This window comes from Loxodonta africana, chromosome 5 (assembly GCF_030014295.1).
Source record: "Loxodonta africana isolate mLoxAfr1 chromosome 5, mLoxAfr1.hap2, whole genome shotgun sequence".
In the NCBI taxonomy this organism is placed as follows: Eukaryota; Metazoa; Chordata; class Mammalia; order Proboscidea; family Elephantidae; genus Loxodonta; species Loxodonta africana.
Window position 1 is genome coordinate 57,282,351 of NC_087346.1, and position 18,226 is coordinate 57,300,576.

The 18,226-nt window shown below is 36.0% G+C and overlaps 1 protein-coding gene across 6 annotated transcripts in view; it reads right to left on the reverse strand.

The window, feature by feature from the left end:
* Window positions 1-3,636: 3,636 nt before the first annotated feature.
* PDLIM5 (PDZ and LIM domain 5) overlaps window positions 3,637-18,226 on the reverse strand; it is a 247,339-nt gene continuing 232,749 nt past the window's right edge. For all 6 annotated transcript variants that reach the window (XM_064285529.1, XM_064285528.1, XM_064285533.1 and 3 more), the window contains 4 exons: window positions 16,034-16,214; window positions 12,378-12,498; window positions 8,595-8,710; window positions 3,637-7,059 (listed from right to left, as the gene is read on the reverse strand). In XM_064285529.1, the coding sequence (XP_064141599.1) occupies window positions 6,970-7,059; window positions 8,595-8,710; window positions 12,378-12,498; window positions 16,034-16,214 (508 nt within the window). In that variant the 3' untranslated portion in view covers window positions 3,637-6,969. The remainder of the gene's footprint in view (window positions 7,060-8,594; window positions 8,711-12,377; window positions 12,499-16,033; window positions 16,215-18,226) is intronic.

Consider the following 18,226-nt stretch of genomic DNA (forward strand, 5'->3'; position numbering starts at 1 on the left):
TGCTTTCTTGTGCTCCTCCTGCATGGTTTGCCAATGGTACGTGCATGGAAGGGCATCCAGTGGTACCCTGGCCGAGCTGTGTCTCCAGGGTGAGCAGTTCCTCAATGACTTCATGTTGGTGACCTGGCCTGGTGACCACCTTGCCACTGCTCTTTTGACCCGGATACTGTGTGTTCGAGGCCTCGCGCAGGCAGCAACACCTCAACTCCTCTTGGTCAAATGCCCATCAACCTTTGTTTGCCTCCATCATGGCGGGTTGTTTCCTCCTTGCCCAGCAACTGAGGACCAGCTCTGGCCTTAGCAACCTCCAAACTTCTCTGCCATTTAGTAGAATTCAAGCACATTTTTGCCAACAAGGTCTGAACCCCAGCCTCGAGAAAGGGATCCCCCCTTCCAAGTGTGTCCTTCCTTAGGTACTTTCTCTGGGCCCTACGTTACCCTCTAGAGTTCTCCTTACATTTTCATACCCCTTGCCTGTTGCTGGAGAGTCAATTCGGACTGATATCGACCCTATAGAACAGAGTAGAATTGCCCCACAGAGTTTCCAAGAAGCGCCTGGTGGATCTGAACTGCCAACCTATTGGTTGGCAGCTGTAGCACTTAACCACTATGCCACCAGGGTTTCCTACATTTTCATAGTTACTCTCTCATCATAGTTTAATAATTCTTTAAACGTCTGCTTAAATTACTGTGTGGTTTTGTTTCCTGATTGGACCAAACTGATACCCCAGGAATAATTAAACATATTTTTTTCCCTAAGCCCTAATTCATTATCTAAGCTGTGGTGGTGCCATGGTTAACCCAAAGCTCAGCGGTTAGCCTACCAGCCACTCTGCAGCAGAAAAGACCTGATAATCTGCTCCCATAAAGATTACAACCTAGGAAACTCTATGGGGCAATTCTATTCTATCCTATAGGGTTGCTATGAGTTGAAATAGACTCGATGACACAGTACAAATGACAATTTATTACCTACGTTATACAGTTAAGATCATGTAGAACTTCTTGGATATTCAGGCATAACCAAACTATAATAGATTCACATCACTGATTTATTTATATCTTTTCTCAGGACAGAAAGACTGGGTTCACTTCAGTGCTACCCAACGTTGTAATTAAGGTTACTTTCATTCAATGAATTTATACTGGTGCCAGAAATATTACTAAGCAGCAGTATAATGATTTAGCAGAGCGAAATGGTTTCAGCTGATAAAACCAGAATTAATTTAACTTACATTTCTAAGTTCACACTCGAGAAGCTCCAGGGAATCTGCTGTCCATTTCACTGAACCAAGAAGGCCTGAGATTGTCAGGGTTTTTAAGCAAACAGGGAAGAAAGCTTCCGGGGTCAGATGATGTTAATATAGGGTCATCTAAACAAAGCCATTCATGCTTCGCAAAACTAATACTGGCATGATAAGTTCAATTTACCGTCCTTTTTACTAAGGGAACAATTTGGCATGTTAGTGATACCCTAGGAAAAAAAAATCAAGACACACCTAAAGATATAGTCTGTTAAAATATTTTAAACATAAAAAACGGTGTTTTTGAATAAGTTAGAATAGCATGAGCTGTGTATGCTTTACCAGCAAAACAAAGGAAAAAAAAAAAAAGAAAACAAACCCAGGTATATTTAAACTAGAGAGCAAAGGTGACAATTTAGAACAAAAAGATGAAAATATAATTTGGAATTCAATTTTGAAACAGGAACTTTGTCCTTTGAAACATGGATGCATAAGAGACAATGTCACTCAATGCCTGGCACAGAAGTAGTTTTCCTTGGGAGCTATAATTTGCCTGCAGAGAAATTGAAAAATTACACTCTCTGTGAATTCTAAATTGCTTTATTTTCCTGAGGTCAGTGATCAGTGGTTTTCTGACATGGAAATGTCTTATTCTTCTAAACTAAGCAACAGCTCCAAGCTTTATCATGTGTGATTACATGCAGTTACAACAACAGGAATAAAATTGCCTTCTTGGCAAATTTTCATTTAATAGCCCCCCCCCCCCCCCCCAGCGCTTTGCCATTAGGGCCAATCACTAAACTCACCTTATTTTCCCCAACTCTGTGTCCAAAGTGTAGAAGCCACACCTCTCTTAATCTTGCCACCTACTCAGGCAGCTTCTAAGTCATGGAATAAAGAGTAAAAGTTCAATAATATAATACAAATGGTTTATTCTAAATTTTCTTCATAAAATAAACAGTTGAATCAGGTTCTTACATTAAATTAATATGACTATCTCCTTAGTGTGATAAATACACAAGTCGATTTTTACTTTTGGAAAGAAAAGGGATTCTCCCACAGATTTTTGGGGTTGGTACTTACTGAGTTAAATACTTGCATTCATACGTACAACATAAAATTTTATCAGTCTGAGACTGCTGTTAGATAGCCATGTGTCCTAGCCCCTTTCCTCTTTTAAATTTTAAATGCTGCAAAGGAACCATTTTCCCTATGAGGCTCCAACACTTGGGATGAAACCTTCTCTGTGGAATGTCGACACCCTATTAATTAGTGGTTATGAGTGGGAGCTGCTCTCTCTCAGCAACTCCTATTCTGCCATCAGTCAAGTGTGATTCTGTAATAAATTTCCACAAAGCAAACTATTTCTGGTAATTCTCCCTAATTAACACCAGGCCTGCTAATAATACATCAGTACCTATGTGTTTCTGATATAACCAAGATCTTGTCTGAGAGTACCCAAAAAGGAAACAGCCAACCTCAGTTAAGCTTTTTCTGGCAAAAAGGATTTTATATGTAGTTCTGTAAGAAAGCCTTTGATAATCTTATATTGGGGTATTTTGACCAGAAAACACTGAGCAACAGGGAGGCTTGTTCTGGTTTGAGCCCTGAATGGGGATTTATTTTGAACACACACTGTTGAGTCTTAAGCCTATAAGTCTTGTACTGGATTACTGTTCCTTAACGAAGGAATGACAGATCTCTTATTTTGTCGGTGCATTTTAATGTGCAATGACGTGATTGATAGAAACCAAACAGCAGCTATTAAAATGTCAGATGCAGACTTGATGCCCCTAAAATTTGGCTTCTGGAGTTTAATATACTGTGAGCAAATAGACTTGAATTTGTCTTTTATTCCTAATATGCAGCCTGCAACAGAAACACTCCTCTTAATTTATACAGTGGGGAAAAAAATCTTACTAAAACCAATAAACAAATGAGGAAGAGGTGAACCTACCTAGGTATGGAATAGTTAGCAAATGTGATTGGGATGAGTTAAGCATGAAGTAATATACCTTGGTTACAAAGGTAACTAAGGCAAAATGTAGATTATGAGTTATGGTGTTTGAATATAATACAATACTTAATATGATAGGCTATTCCAATAAATGACTTGAGTAATATATTTTTTAAATTCTACCTACTTATTCAGAAATATTTATTGTGTATATTCCACGTATAGAGCATAAAAATGAATAAAAGTAGAATAAATGTGACAGTATTTTCAAATGTTTCACTTCTAGGACATTCTGATAGGCAAATATCATAAAAAAAGGACTCTTCTGAAAATTATACATCTCATTCTATCCTGTGATTATGGCACATGGCTTTCTCATCGTGATTTGTAATGGAAACATTCACCACCCACAAAGAAAAACCAGGAGAGCTCGTCTACATCACTGCAGTCATTTATTTATTATGTGCACATTAAGGTATTACTTTCCCAATTATATTTCTCTTGTGATTTTTCAGTTAGAAAATGTATCTAAAAGCAAAACAGCACAGATATATAAAAATTTTAAAAACTTAAAAGAAACAGAAGTTAGAGATTAACAGATAAGGCAAATGATACATTGAGAATCCAAATCTAAACTTTTGGGGGTAAGTGGGAGGGGGACACACTAAGGCCAGATTAGATTTGTGGAAATTATTCAGTATATTTTTCCTTATGTCTGAAAAGCCTCTCCCTTCACCAGGGATGACTAAACTGCAAATGTCACAAAAATGTTAATATAATGCCACATTTACTCTTGAACGGAGAAAGGAAGAACTCTTTCCTATAAAAGTGGTCCTAATAGAGTACCCCTTGAAATGGTACCATGAATACATTTTTACCATAGGTAATTTTAAACACAACACTGCATTAATATTTTAAAGTTTAAACTCTTCTATTTGTTTTAATACTGTGACTATCCCAAATGATTTAGGTTTTAGTCTTAGATTTTAAATGTAATCTGAATTCATAGAACATATGTTTGCTACCATAAACATAAGCAGAGGGAAAGTTTATGTTGCTACTTCAGAGGGTAACATTGGAACCATTTAAGTCTAGAGAATTTTTATAAATCTGAACCTATCACTAAAATCCTGAAATTGGGAAATCTAAGTAGGAGAAATTTTAGAGTGATGTCCTGTGATTTTAATGTGTGTTATTATCAAGTACAGCATTCTAAGATACACATCTAGAGAGACTAACAGTGAATGCTCTACAGTGAAGAAGTAATAATAAAAAACGCTACTGACATGGAATATTTATATTCAGGAAAATAAATATTCAGGGAGCTCACCAGAAGAATAAAGTGCTCTGCCAGTTATTAAAAGATTAACGCTGGTGTATTAACTATGGCATTCCCCACTGGAAAATACAGAGATTCTTCTGGGATATGTTCAGTATTTATTTCACAGGATTAACTGTTTTAAGAACAAATATAAAGCTCTGCCACAGAAGAGGGGGGCAAAGCACAAAGACAAAATGATTTGGAAGCATCATTACCCTTTTAGGGATAAAATTTAGAGAAATGCAAAATTATGCTCCATGAATAAATGTAGAAAGAAAGGTCTAATGAAAATAAAATCCTTAATGTAAGATAACTTTGTAAGAAATCCAGGTCAAATTCTTTGAAGAAAATACCCCATGCCATTGACTTATCAAATATGATCCTGGCATAAAATCTATTAAGGCAAAACCAAACAAAAATTTCTACCACACTAAAACAAAACCACCAATTTATTTTGTACTATATAAAGCAAAAGTCTGACATTAAGATACGTGACAATGGTCATCAGCCAGCATGTCTTCTGTAGGTGGTTTCAGCAGCAATGAGAAATAATGCACAATCAGTTCCAGCACGTTATTTCCAAAGAAACTTCCTGCCTCCCCACAAGATGCAGGGTGAGGAGGTAGTTTTGGGTTGCTATTGGTAGAGCACTCAGTTTGCCACTTTGTGTCCCCCTTCCAATTCTTTTATCCCCAGTTAATTATTATCTGAATATGATATAAATCCGCTAGACCATAAATTAACAGCTTTCAGGACAGATGCCTTCAAAGTTCTTAGGGAGGTTAAACAAATATTGTCCCTCTATAACAAACATGCGCACAATGGAAGTGAAGTTGTTAGTGAGTGATGGGGCAGGAAGGACTTCAGGATCTGTCTCAACTTTAAAAGCTCACTACCCCAAACAGATTTATATTGTAATTTAGTGGGATCATGGCTTTTCATTCATTCTAGAAGCAGAGAAAAATTATCAAATGCCATAATCTTTTTTCTCACTGAGCAAATATCAACAGGATCCACTATTTTACCACAGTTATTTCTCTATCCCTATGTAGTATCTACATAATTCTGTGCCCAAATTAGGAAAACAAATAACGGGCCCACCTGAGTAATTAATCACGTTCCCGTTCTACACTACCAAACCTCTGTGAATAAAAGCTATCCAAACTTCATGATTACATTGGAAGTAGTTCACTTATTACTGAGAGAAAAAAAAGAAACTAAACCCCTTGCCCTTGAGTCGATTCTGACCCATAGTGACCCTAAAGGACAGAGTAGAACTGTCCCATAGGGTTTCCAAGCAGTGCCAGGTGGATTCGAACTGCTGACCTTTTGGTTAGCAGCCACAGTTCTTAAGCACTACACCATCAGGGTTTCCTAGAGAACTATTAAAAAAAAAAAAATCTAGATCTTATCACATGCCCAAGTCAGTCTTCTGGTTATCTTTCTAATTAGAATTAAAGGAAAAACAAAACAAAACAGATTATTCTGCAAAAAGAGCTGTCAAACCCTCATTGGTCAACAGTAGATCTTTGAAACTGATCTAATTGATTTATTGTCTGAAAGGCGGAAATTTTTATTTTTTGGTACAATCCTCTGATTTACCATAAACTCCCAACAACATTCTTTTTTACTTAATCTCTTTAAAGAGACAGAAAACTAATTCAGGGCCCAAGGTTATTGGCACTTTACCTCAGTATAAGGGAAGAGGAAAAAATGGAGTTTGAATAATGAGGCGATGAAACATAGAAAACGAATAGAAACACTCAAAGTCTAATAAAAGGCAAAACTTTGAGATTTATAAGCTATATGGTAGCTGCAGGGCGGGGTGGGAGAAAAATATAACATCTCTTCTAAGAATGATATTTTGATAAAAAAATTTCATTGGAAAAAAGTCTCATTAGCCTCTCCTATTAGAATGATCAACTGTAAGGAAACAAAATACTGTTTTTTAAAAATTAACACCTACTATTGATAAAACTCTGTTTAAACTCCTATTTAGTGTTTTAAAGATAGACACGTATTAGTTTTTAATGCAATGATTCTCTTAATGACAAAGTATAAGGCACTTCCATTGCCTTTTACAGATTTATGCAAAACTAACAAGAAAGTATAATTATCTCAGCATAGAAGCTGAAGTTTTTACTCTAAAATTTAATTCTTCACTAATTCTAAGAGGAGTTTAAGAGTCAACCAGGAAATTGGTTTTTATAAAATCTATTTCATGGGCAGAAAACACAGGGAAAAAAAGTAATAATAAATGCCAAACTGTCTCTTTACTTTATGAAGCCAAACATGTCCTCATAGACTTGGTTTTTAAAGCTGGAACTTATCCCTTCAGGGCCACTATTATTTTTCAAACTCCATATAAATATTCCATCTAAAAATTAATTGGTAATTTTAATTCTGCTTCTCATCAAATTTCTTCTCTTCTCCTCAACTGTCGACTTTTAAAAATTCACAGAATGAGCATGTTTCTTGCAAAGTGGCTTGTCCTTTTTGGAGAAAAAGGTCTGACCTTCCAAACTTTCACAACACACCTGAAAAAGAAGCATTATTTAAGAGAATATCATTATTTTATCAAGTATGCCTCACAAAAGAAGGTGACTGTTCCCCCAACGGACAATATGGCAGAGCATTTTAGATGGCTTGTGTTAAGACACCCTGGTATTTCATGACTTCTATGACATTTCAGGTAATCTTCCAAAAGTAATGAAGGCTGGCTTTTACCTGGAATATATTCTAATTTGTTTAAATCACTAATCGTTATTTTTCTTTATCGGAAGGAAAGCACTTAACCCTAACGAAAAAATTAGTATGTAAAGGGGTCACATTAAATGTACTTTTTCTCCCTAAATTCTAATCAATACATTAAATCTACTTCCTATTATGTAGAACCAAAGTACTGAAAACAAAAGCTCAACTTAATTGCTTTGCCAAACTTTCTCAAGCCCAACTTTAGCTTGCCCCCAAATATACAGGCATAGGATACTTGGTACTTCTTTTCGATTTCTTTGTCTCTTATAGTGAGAACTCTGGTCAACATCTGGCTGCTGGATTTTTATATAGTCAGTTAACTATCCACGTTTATGTCTTCTTGTCTTTCCTACTGCCTTTGTTAATTATAATACTCACAAGCAGCTCTAACTGAGAAGAAGAGAAGGAGACTCATCTCAAAGCAGTTGTTTATAGGTTTTATAAAGTCTAAAGTATGGATGAGTTAAATAAAGACAGGGTTCAAGGGTCATGTCTGGAAAAATCATTTGACTTCAATTAACATTACTTTTTTTTCCTACAATAAAATGGGAATTGAGAATTGTTAGCTACATTAAATCTAATAAAAAATCACACATCTAAAGAAAGCACCTTTACTAGATATTTATTTTCTAAATTAAAATAATAATTTAAAAAAATCCTTAGGTTAATATTAATTTCTAAATCTCTCCCTAGTATTAAAAATAAAGTAAAAATATTAATAAAGTATCAAATGAAACTGGTCAATATTTTACTACATATTTACAATAGGCTCAAAAAGGAAAGAATATTCATGGTCTATTGCTAATGACCATAAATATTTTTTTCTCTTTAAACCAGTAATAAACATGTAGTAAAATATTTACCTATTTCACCGCTAAGGAAGGAAATGGATCAACATATAGTTTACTCCCAGTGTTAATTCAACAACAGATTTTTGTAATTGTGTATTTCTACTTTAAGAGGTACCTAATATTTCCTAAAACTACTAAAACATTCCTTACATAAGAAAACAGCTTAAAAAAGTAAAGGGATCTTACAGTTTTAAGGCATACATATCTGCTCTGTATAGACAAAAAAAAAAAAAAAAGAGCCCTATTAATAGTATTTTCTCTAAAGGGGTATGCATCTTATTGTATGCTCGATAATTTCAAAAGGTGCCAAAATTTTTATTACACAACTTCTAAAATCACTGTAAAAATATTTTTTTTTCTCAAAATTTGAAGAACTGAATGATATTAAGAGCTGTTATTTCCATGAATTCCTTAGGCTAGAACTGGCTGTGCTGTGCTCCTTTACTTAGAAAACAGAGTTTACTTACTGAGCATACAAAGCAAGTGTCATGCCAAGTAGAGCCCAGAGCTTCCAGGAACATGTCTCCAGCTTCTATGGGAAATTCACACCCACGGCATATGGTACCAAAGAGAGCATAATAATCTGTATTGGGGGGACAAAGGAGAAACGTAATTTAAATACAACAAAGTGAACCATCTATCTATTCATTCACTCACTCAAATTCACTTAACAAACACCTGAACATGCAAAATTTAAACATAAGGCATTCTTCTGTTTTGTTTTGTACTCCTAACTTGGTGCATTTCTGAGTACTTTAAGATCTTACATTGGTTTACCATGCTGGGATAAAAAAGAACCTTCTATTTGAAAGATAGCTTAAGGAAATATACATATATTTGAGGGCCACAAGCAATTAGCAGATGTAAACAAAAGTAATACATTTTTGAAATACTGGCAAACCTGCTTAAAATTTCAAGACTTCAAGGACTAAAGCCAGGCACAGGGTGAAGCTCCTTTGCCTTGTTAAATGAAGAAGAGAGGGCCTAATCATTTAAAGAGATGTTACGGAAGTTTAAAGATCTGACTCCTTTACTAGGCTGCAAGATTGCGGAGAGCAGGTACAGTGACTTTCCTCATCTTTATATTCCAAAAACTTAAAACAGCAGCTGCAAGTACTAGACTGCACATAATAAACACCTGTTAAACTCAACGGAAAATACAAAAGTGGTGGAAATGTTGACTTGGCCCACTCTCAGTATTGGCAAATTCCTTTATTGTAAATGTGTCCATACACAGCTTTGCCTTTTCATATGTGATTAGTTTCATACGAAAATACACTTTTAGAATGACAACAAAATCCAGATTAAATGAGATAATATGTGAAAAATCTTGGTAAACTGCAAAGCCATGTTTATTTCTATATGTAAACAATACTATCAGTGTTTAAAACTGATGGAAATAAAGATGATAGTAATTAAAAATTTTAAGGAAATGACATACCATACGTTGAAATATATGTTTAGCATGTTTCATGTTTCTCTTGGTAAAATTATTTACATGACTTAACATTTTTTATTATATTTTCCCATGTAATACTCTCACTTCTCTCTAATTACTTAAATGCCCAAATATATGTGAAGAAAAAACACTGTTCTCTGATAAGTTCTCGCTAGACATGACTATTCCAAAAAAATACAAGATTTCCAGTAATTAGCAACAGTAAGACTAATTGCTATAAATCAAGAATAAATGTCTAATACTGGCAAATTCTGTAATGTATCTGACTTGGTGAGGAAAAAAAAAAAGTTACAGGCAACTTCCATGAATAAGTGTCATGACTGAGTTTGTAGCTGGACTGTATTACAATATTAGCCACAATTCCTTTTGCTTTATTTTCTTTTCAATTTTATGACTTCATGATGCAAATTCTTAGCCAGAACTTTACACAGGTTGCTTATAAAACACTAAGAGGATTTCCTTCTGAAGAAAGTAGTTCTCACAAGACGTTTCTCTGCTGTTACTAAATAGGAAAGTATCTGCATTTTATATTCTTTTATGCAGATACTTTTACTACTGTGTTTACTCATGGTTCACTGTTTGGCCTTTCGACATTTTTAATTCAAAATGTTGGAGGAGAAAGTAGGCCATCATTTGCAACTTGATTCACTCGTCTTAGCAATCTTCACTATTCTGAGTTCCTCAGTACCATTTGCTCAGTACCTATCCATAAAGTCCTACTGCATTTCAGGCAGTGTTTTAGGCAATGGGGTACAGTGATGAAGAAGACAGATGTGGCTACTCCTTCATGTGGAGTATATGCTCAGTGGAAACAAGATATCACCACTTATTATATTTAAAAAAATAAATGATAAATAATTTCAGATTGCGATAGGTGCCACGAAGGAAAGGCAACCGTCAAGTGATATAGGATAATGGTGTGTATAAGGGCGAGAGGTGTAAGGGTACTACATCACATAGGAGGGTAGTAGTTGTGATGAGACTTGAAGAGTAAGAAAGAACCACCAAAGAATATCTGGGGAAGAACATTCTGGTTAAAAGAAACAAGAAGTACTAAAGCCCTGAGACAGAAAAGATCTTAGCATGCTCAAAAATAGCAAAGAGGCCGAGTATGGTTAGAACCATGTACAAAAGGTAAAGTGTTAGGAGATGAGGTTGGAAAAGCAGTGGTAAGGGGTATGGTATAGTTTTTATTTTAGGGCCAAGTGGAAGCCATTGAAGGGTTTCAAACACAACCTGATTCACATGTTAAAACATTACCGTAACAGCGGCGTAGATACTATTTGAGGTTAGGGGGAAGAAGAGATATCATTTAGTTGTCTATTATAACGTCCAGGCAAAGGGTAAGAGTGAGTTAGATTTAATGGTGGCAGTAAATTCAACATATGGAATTGTGAGGATTTCCTAATGGGACTGGATAAGGGAAGAACTAGAGCAAGAGCAGAACCCAAGAAGATGCCTAAGTTTTTGATTCGTGAACAGTGAGGCCATTTATTGAGATGGGGAAGACTGAGTTAAGAACAGGTTTGGTAGGTTAAAGAAAAACAAAAGTAAGAATAGGTCAAGTTTATCAGAAGCAACATTTAAATAAACCTTTGATAATATTATTCCCTTTCTATATGCAATTCTTTGAATTCTTAAAAAAAAGGTTTTAAGGAATATATTAAATCTGGTATTAAATAGCTTTACATGTGTTTTGGGTAGACAGGGATTATCTGATAGTCAAAATGTCTTGCAAAGCTTCTAAAACAAAACAAAACAAAACAAAACAAAACAAAAAAGCAATTCTTTCTTCAGGAAAATTAAGAGGAATTCCAAAATATGAAATACTTGGGTTGAATTAGGGTAGGCAGCCTGCAGCCAACCTGTTCTAAAATGGCCCATAGGGCACTTCACTGGAATTTCTGAGGCTTCCTCGTGGAGAGTCTGGAATAGATTTAGGTTGGTCCTAAGGAGCCAAAAGGGAGGTGAAAATAGAACATTAAGTGTGCAAAGAAGATTAGAGGATTAGAGTGATGTTGATTAGAAACTGACTGCTCCTTTGACTACCCTGCAATAATAGTCTCTTCTTCAAACACCACACCTTGAACTTCAAGGTAGAACTGCAATAAAACTTAGTCATGGGAATGAAGTGGCATGAGTGGAGGCATGATAAGGGAAAAATGTTTCATTTTTTGAAACATGTACGTGTAGTAGTAATATGTAAATAAGGGCAATATTAATAAATAAGTGTTACAAAAGTTTGCTTACAGCCTTTGAGAAGGAAATGTAGTAAATAGGTCCTTAAAGCCTGGTTTATTAAGAATAACTTTACTAAGCGAGCAATCCAAGCCAGGAGTACCTTCCCATTCCGTAATGGTAATAAGAGATTTGAAATTTATTTTCAAAGGAGTTGCCTTAAATAGGAAATCAATATCATATTCAAGAGTTAACCACTTTTCATGTTTATAACCACTCAAAATTCACTACTGGAGTGTAAGAGGTGGCTTTAAGGTACACAACTTGGTACAATTTATAGCCATAAATTATTGGGGATTCAAGCAAAAAATTTTTCCTACAAAGTCATGTTTACAGGTTCAAATCTTATAATGAAGTTGGGAGTATGTATTTTGACAAAGTCACATAAAAAGTTGACACAGTTTTTTTGCTATATATTTACAGCAACATTAACTGTCCCAAACACAATTAGGAAAACCACTCTGCCTAGTATTTTCTTTCAACTTAACAGCAATATGACGGTTAACGTTTTACATTTTTTCAAGACTTAAGACTAAAGGATTCACGGTCTTACCTGTCTCACAGTAGGGTTCACCATCCTCCATGTGAAAAACATTATTACGAATGGGTTTTCCACAGGCTACACACACAAAGCAGGAAACATGCCAAGTTTGTTTCAAAGCACTGATGACCTCCTGGTACAGAAAGGTAATTGGATGTCAAAAAAGATAATAAATGCATATATGCTTATTTTAAATAGCTATACTAACACAGACCTGTAAAACTCACCCAATGTCGACACATGCTTTTCCTTTGCCTTGAGTTTTTCCTTTAAAGGACAGACTCACAAATCACCTCAATCAATTCACTATAATATGTGGATTTTTCACAAACACACATCAATAAATTTATTTAAGGAATGATTACTATGTTGTTTAAACATTATACACGTGGTGAATAAACCAGGCATTTCATAAATGCTTGCTGCTGTATATTCTGCTTTCTTTCAAAGGGTGTCAGGAAACATTAATTTATAAACGCTTCACAGTATTATCTTGGAAATGTCATGTGGGAAGGGGGAAGCATTTTAAAACTAAAACAAACCTACACTTTGGTGCATTATGGAAGCAATAATACAATCAGTATAATCCAATCAGTCTGCACATGTTTAGGGTCTTGGAAATCAGCTGTAACCTGAGGACTCTACTAAGTGTGTACTCAAATGAGTGTCTAAAATTTAGACCATAAAACATGGATTCCAGTCAATACTGGCCCTACAGTTAAACACATCAAGCATAACAGACTTGGGGCAGATTCTAATTAGTTAAGTTTTGGGGAGTTGGTTTTGCAAGGAATTATTTCTTTGGATTGAGAGAAAGAGTTGGAGCCATTAAAAATCTTATTTTCAAAGAGCAGTTAATATATGGGAATATATTCTTTCATAATTTTTATTACAAAAAACCAGGACATTATACACATTATATACAAAATATGGTTACAATTTTGTAAATGAATAACTTATTGTTGTGGATTGAACCGTGTCCTCCCAAAATACGTACTGAGGTCCTAGTCCCTGTACCTGTGGCTGTGATCCTGTTTGGAAATAGGTTTTTCTTTTGTTAGGTTAATCAGGTCATACCAGAGTAGGGTGGGTACTAGATCTTATCATCTCTGAGCTATAAAAGCAACAGAACAGACACAGAGACACACACAGGGGATGATGCCATATGAAAACAGACACACAAGCCCAGGGACTCCAAGGGTTGCTGGCAGCTACTAGAAGCTGAAAAAGACAAAGAAAGACCTCCCTCTAGAGCCATGTCCTGAATTTAGATTTCTAGCCTCCTAAACTGTGAAAAAATCAGTTTCTGACCTTTAAAGTCACCCACTTGTATTTTTTGCTAAGGTGGCAGTAGGTAACTATGACAAAGAGCAAACTGGACTGTCACTGTGTCGCCTGGACCCACTTTTTTCCATGGGATGCACGGTCTGGTTTTTCATGGGAGACAGGCTCTGGGTGCCCTCCCTCGTGACACCCCCATCCATGCATAGCCCCTTCTCACTCCACGTGGCCTGGCAAGGGCCTGGTAAACTGAAGACTCTTGGTGATTGTTCTCAGGAGTATGGTGAGCCCATGGAAAGGTACAAGTGCTAATCCTGCACAGAGTTCTAAAAGTTCATTTACTCAGCACATATTTACTGAGTTCCTACTATGCACCAGGCCCCATGTAAGGCCCTGGGAATACAATGATCACCAAAAACAACCCTGATTCTCTCAGGGCACCCCACCAATGCCCCTTGGGCCTTATTGCCTCATTGTGCCCCAGAAAACTTCCGACCGCCAGGGTCTGTACTTCTGACTCTGAGGGTTCTTTCCAGAATTGCAGGGGGCTGAGCAGAAATGCTGGGGAATTAATATACCCTTGGAAGCCCTCAGCCTACAGGACTGATAGGAAATGGTATACAAACTCCCTTGCTCTCTTGCCCCTTGGGGGTATAATTCTGAGGCTTTAGAATCATACACCCATTTTCCAGTTTCCCCACAGTAGTAAACCCCAATAGCCTACTGTGGTACCTGGCATCACAATATACCATTTCTTGGCTGCCCTCCTTTTCTTGTGTCACTTCCCTACCCCCTTACCTGCAATTCCCAAATAAACTATTTGTACTTTAAAAAAAAAAAAAAGGCAAGCTGGAAAATTCATTTATAAAGTTAACAGTGATTATCTGAGGCTGGCAAATATATAGGTCGTTAAATTTTATTTTTTATGTTTTTTGTATTTTCTAATTTTTCTAGAGTAAAAACATTTATAATAAAATAGTCAACATAAAATAAAATTATATAAAACGAATTACTGGCATTAAAAAATGCCATAGTTCACTACTGAAGGACAATGACGACAATTGGCACTCATGTAGATGCAAAAAGATCACCACAGATATTTATAATGAAGTACACTGAACCAAATCCATTTTCCAAGGTTTCCAGCATATACTTCCCTTTCCATCCTTGAGACATACTACTATTCCTTCTTTAATAGGTCATCAAACTACTAAAACACAACCTAGAGAGTCTATCCTTTTAGTGAAGTTCTGGTCCGTCTGTGAAGCCATGAGTGTAAAATCTCCATTTCCTAGAACTTTATTTGGTTCTATGACTGACTCTTACTTCCTTTTATTATTTTAAAATGATCTATTATTAATCCACAGAACACATTTATACACTACAATTCATTTACATTGTACTAGTTAACTATTTGTCATCATTTGAGGAGGTCCAGGCCGAATCACTCTAAAATCATTTCAATTGCTATATTTATAATTTAAGGATCTTCAATGTTTTAGACTCCTTTAAAGATGTACTCTATAATTAAGAATACTCAATAAATCATATTAACATTGTTTCAATTGGTATGAATGAAAATTTCATTATATTTTCATATTGAAAGTACTAGAATTCAGAAATCCATTTCCAACTTTTAAATTAGGCCAGGCAACTTGGCTGCTTCTAAAATCAAATTTCAACTCCTAGTCTCCCATAGGGGTAGACTGATCCTTACTTTATAACTGCAAACTGGATATTTCAGAGCAGGAAATTTATTCATTCAAAATTATTTATTACGTATCTGATTCCTAAATTACTCTTTCTGCAAAAAAAAAAAAAAGTATGGTTTTGAAATTATTTTTCCACCAAACGTGTACTCTCATAAAACTGAGGTTATATTTTTAAACATTATATATATATTCAAGAAAAATATATCGTTTGTAAGTCTCACGTTTTATATATTCATGAAATCTGTGTCCGGCACTTGAACCGTGACAAGTGGGGAAATGCTGCTCTTAAAAAGCTATGGAATTTAATTTAAAACAGTAAAGGTGTCAGTTCTGAAAACTCTGATGTGTGTGGTCCTGTGCGACCTTTGCATTACTGAGCAAACAGGGTCCTGTTGAAGTAGCACACCCACAGTAAATTACTTTTCCCCACAGTGGCCAGACTTTCACCGGACAAGCCAGCACTCAGTAAGACAAAACCAAAGACAACCTAACCCCATGAGTCTGATACACTTCTACAGGAGTCTATTTAGTTTTGGTTCACAATAACAAAACAGTGACAAAAGCAGCCAGGGGAAAGAGCAAGAAGAAAATAAAAACAGATGATGAAACAATGTCATAACAAAAAGTTACTCTGTTTTAAAACTCACTCAAAATAGAAAGCTTTCCAGTACTTACTCCAAGGATCTTCCTTTGGCATCGACCACATTCAGGAGCAAAGAATTTCTCATAACACAGCTCACAATACAGAGCTCCCTTTTCTTCTACGAATCCAATGTAGGCCATAGTATTTTTGCAGTGAGCACAGTTAAATTCTTCTGGGTGCCAAGACTTCCCCAGGGCCACTAGAAATGGTCCCCTGCCAGAAGAAAGGAGATAAATTTGGCTCAGGAATAAAAGCTTCTTGAAGTTAACATGGCTATCAAAAACAAATCAAACCTGATGCTGTTGAGTCAATTTCGACTCACAGCTACCCTACAGGACAGAGCAGAACTGCTTCACAGAGTTTCCAAGGAGCGACTGGTGGATTCAAATTGCCAACCTTTTGCTTAGTGGCCAAGCTCTTAACCACTGTGCCACCAGGGCTCCAAGCCTGGATAGGACCTCTTTTATGTAGCTTCTAATCAGTTAAATACTTGCTTAATTCTCCTTCTCAAGGACTGAACACATGGGTGCTGTAAATTTGCATAAGGACTCTGCATTTATGTGAAGAGAAAATGGGAGCAGAGTAAGAGCATTTAAAGGACTCCTTCAAGGAAGGTTATTTTTCCACCTTTTTTCTTTCTCCAGGGGATCTGGTTACCAACAAATGTTTTATTGAGTTGCAATGAGTCAATCTGTCTGTGTGATACTAGGACTGAGAATGAGGATGTTAGCTATGACAGAAAGCGACTGTGATAAAAACTAAAGCAACTAGAACAACATACATGCTTTACTCAAGGATCAAAGTTTGGCATTTCTATAAAATAAAAAGAAAAATCTATTTGGTAATGTCAGTCTTAAAAACAGTAATAATTATTACCTGAGAAAATACTCTAGTCAATTTCTCTTCCCTACACATTATTTCATATACTTATTTCTCAACTCTACGGAACACATGAAAATCCTCACCCTTCTCAAAACAACTACAGAAACTCTAAACTAGATATTACGGATTGTTTAAAGTTACTTGGAAGGAGGTTTTATTTAACTCATACATGACCAATCTTTAATGCACATTGGTATCAAGGCAATAAATGTTTGTAAAGAGATTTTTCCCATTAAATACTATACAGTCATGAACTAATAAGATGCATTCGGTTTGCTTGACAGGAATCCATTACGAAGCCTTATCTAGTCATGAGGTCTGCAGAGATTAACCATTCTAGTCTCTGCAAACCTCTTTTCAGTAGCTACGTCACACTAATTTTTATTCACAGAGTGGCTTTACCTCCAAGGCACTTTTACACTTATCTAATTTGTCCATGCAACATTCCTGTGAGATAGACCAGGGCAGTTATTATGAGTTCTGTTTAACAGATGGAGAAGCTGAGATACAGTGTATTCAAAAGATAGGACCAAAATCGTAAAATCACTTACTGAGCCGAGACCAGAAGCAAAATTTCCTGATTCCTAGTATATTGCTCTAGTCAACTGTTATTCTGTCTTTGATCTCATTACTATCAATTATCGTGACTAAAAGACCACATGGTAACTGTTAGTAAGCACAAGACATCAACTTTTAGGCAGATTAAAAACCAAGCCTTCGAGTTCTGAATCCGTAGTGATCCTATATGACAGAGTAGAACTGCCGCAAAGGATTTCCAAGGAGCAGCTGGTGGATTCCAATTGCTGGACCTTTTTGGTTAGCAGCTGTAGCTGTTAACCACTGCACCATCAGGGCTCCTTGATTACTAACAGGGGAAGTCACAACAATGAGCATCACAAAGTCACAGCATTTTTTAACCTTTGACAATAACATAAACCTTTCTATTCGATAACTATCTTGCATTGATATATTCTCAGCAAATATCGATGTTTATTCAGAACCAGGACCTAATCTGCAAGAGTCAGGAAAGTAGATTAAAAATACTTCTGTGGGGTATAAATGGTATTTTCCAGTTCCATTAAAAAAAATTTTTTTTCACATAAAGTCTATAATTCAGATTTCTATCAACATAATCTCTCCCCAATGAGCTCAAACTAAGGAAGAACTTTTGTATAACTATCCTACCCAAAAAACCCAGTGCCGTCGAGTCGATTCTGACTCATAGTGACCCTATAGGACAGAGTAGAACTGCCCCATAGAGTTTCCAAGGAGCGCCTGGTGGATTCAAACCGCCAACCCTTTGGTTAACAGCCGTAGCATTTAACCACACCACCACCAGGGTT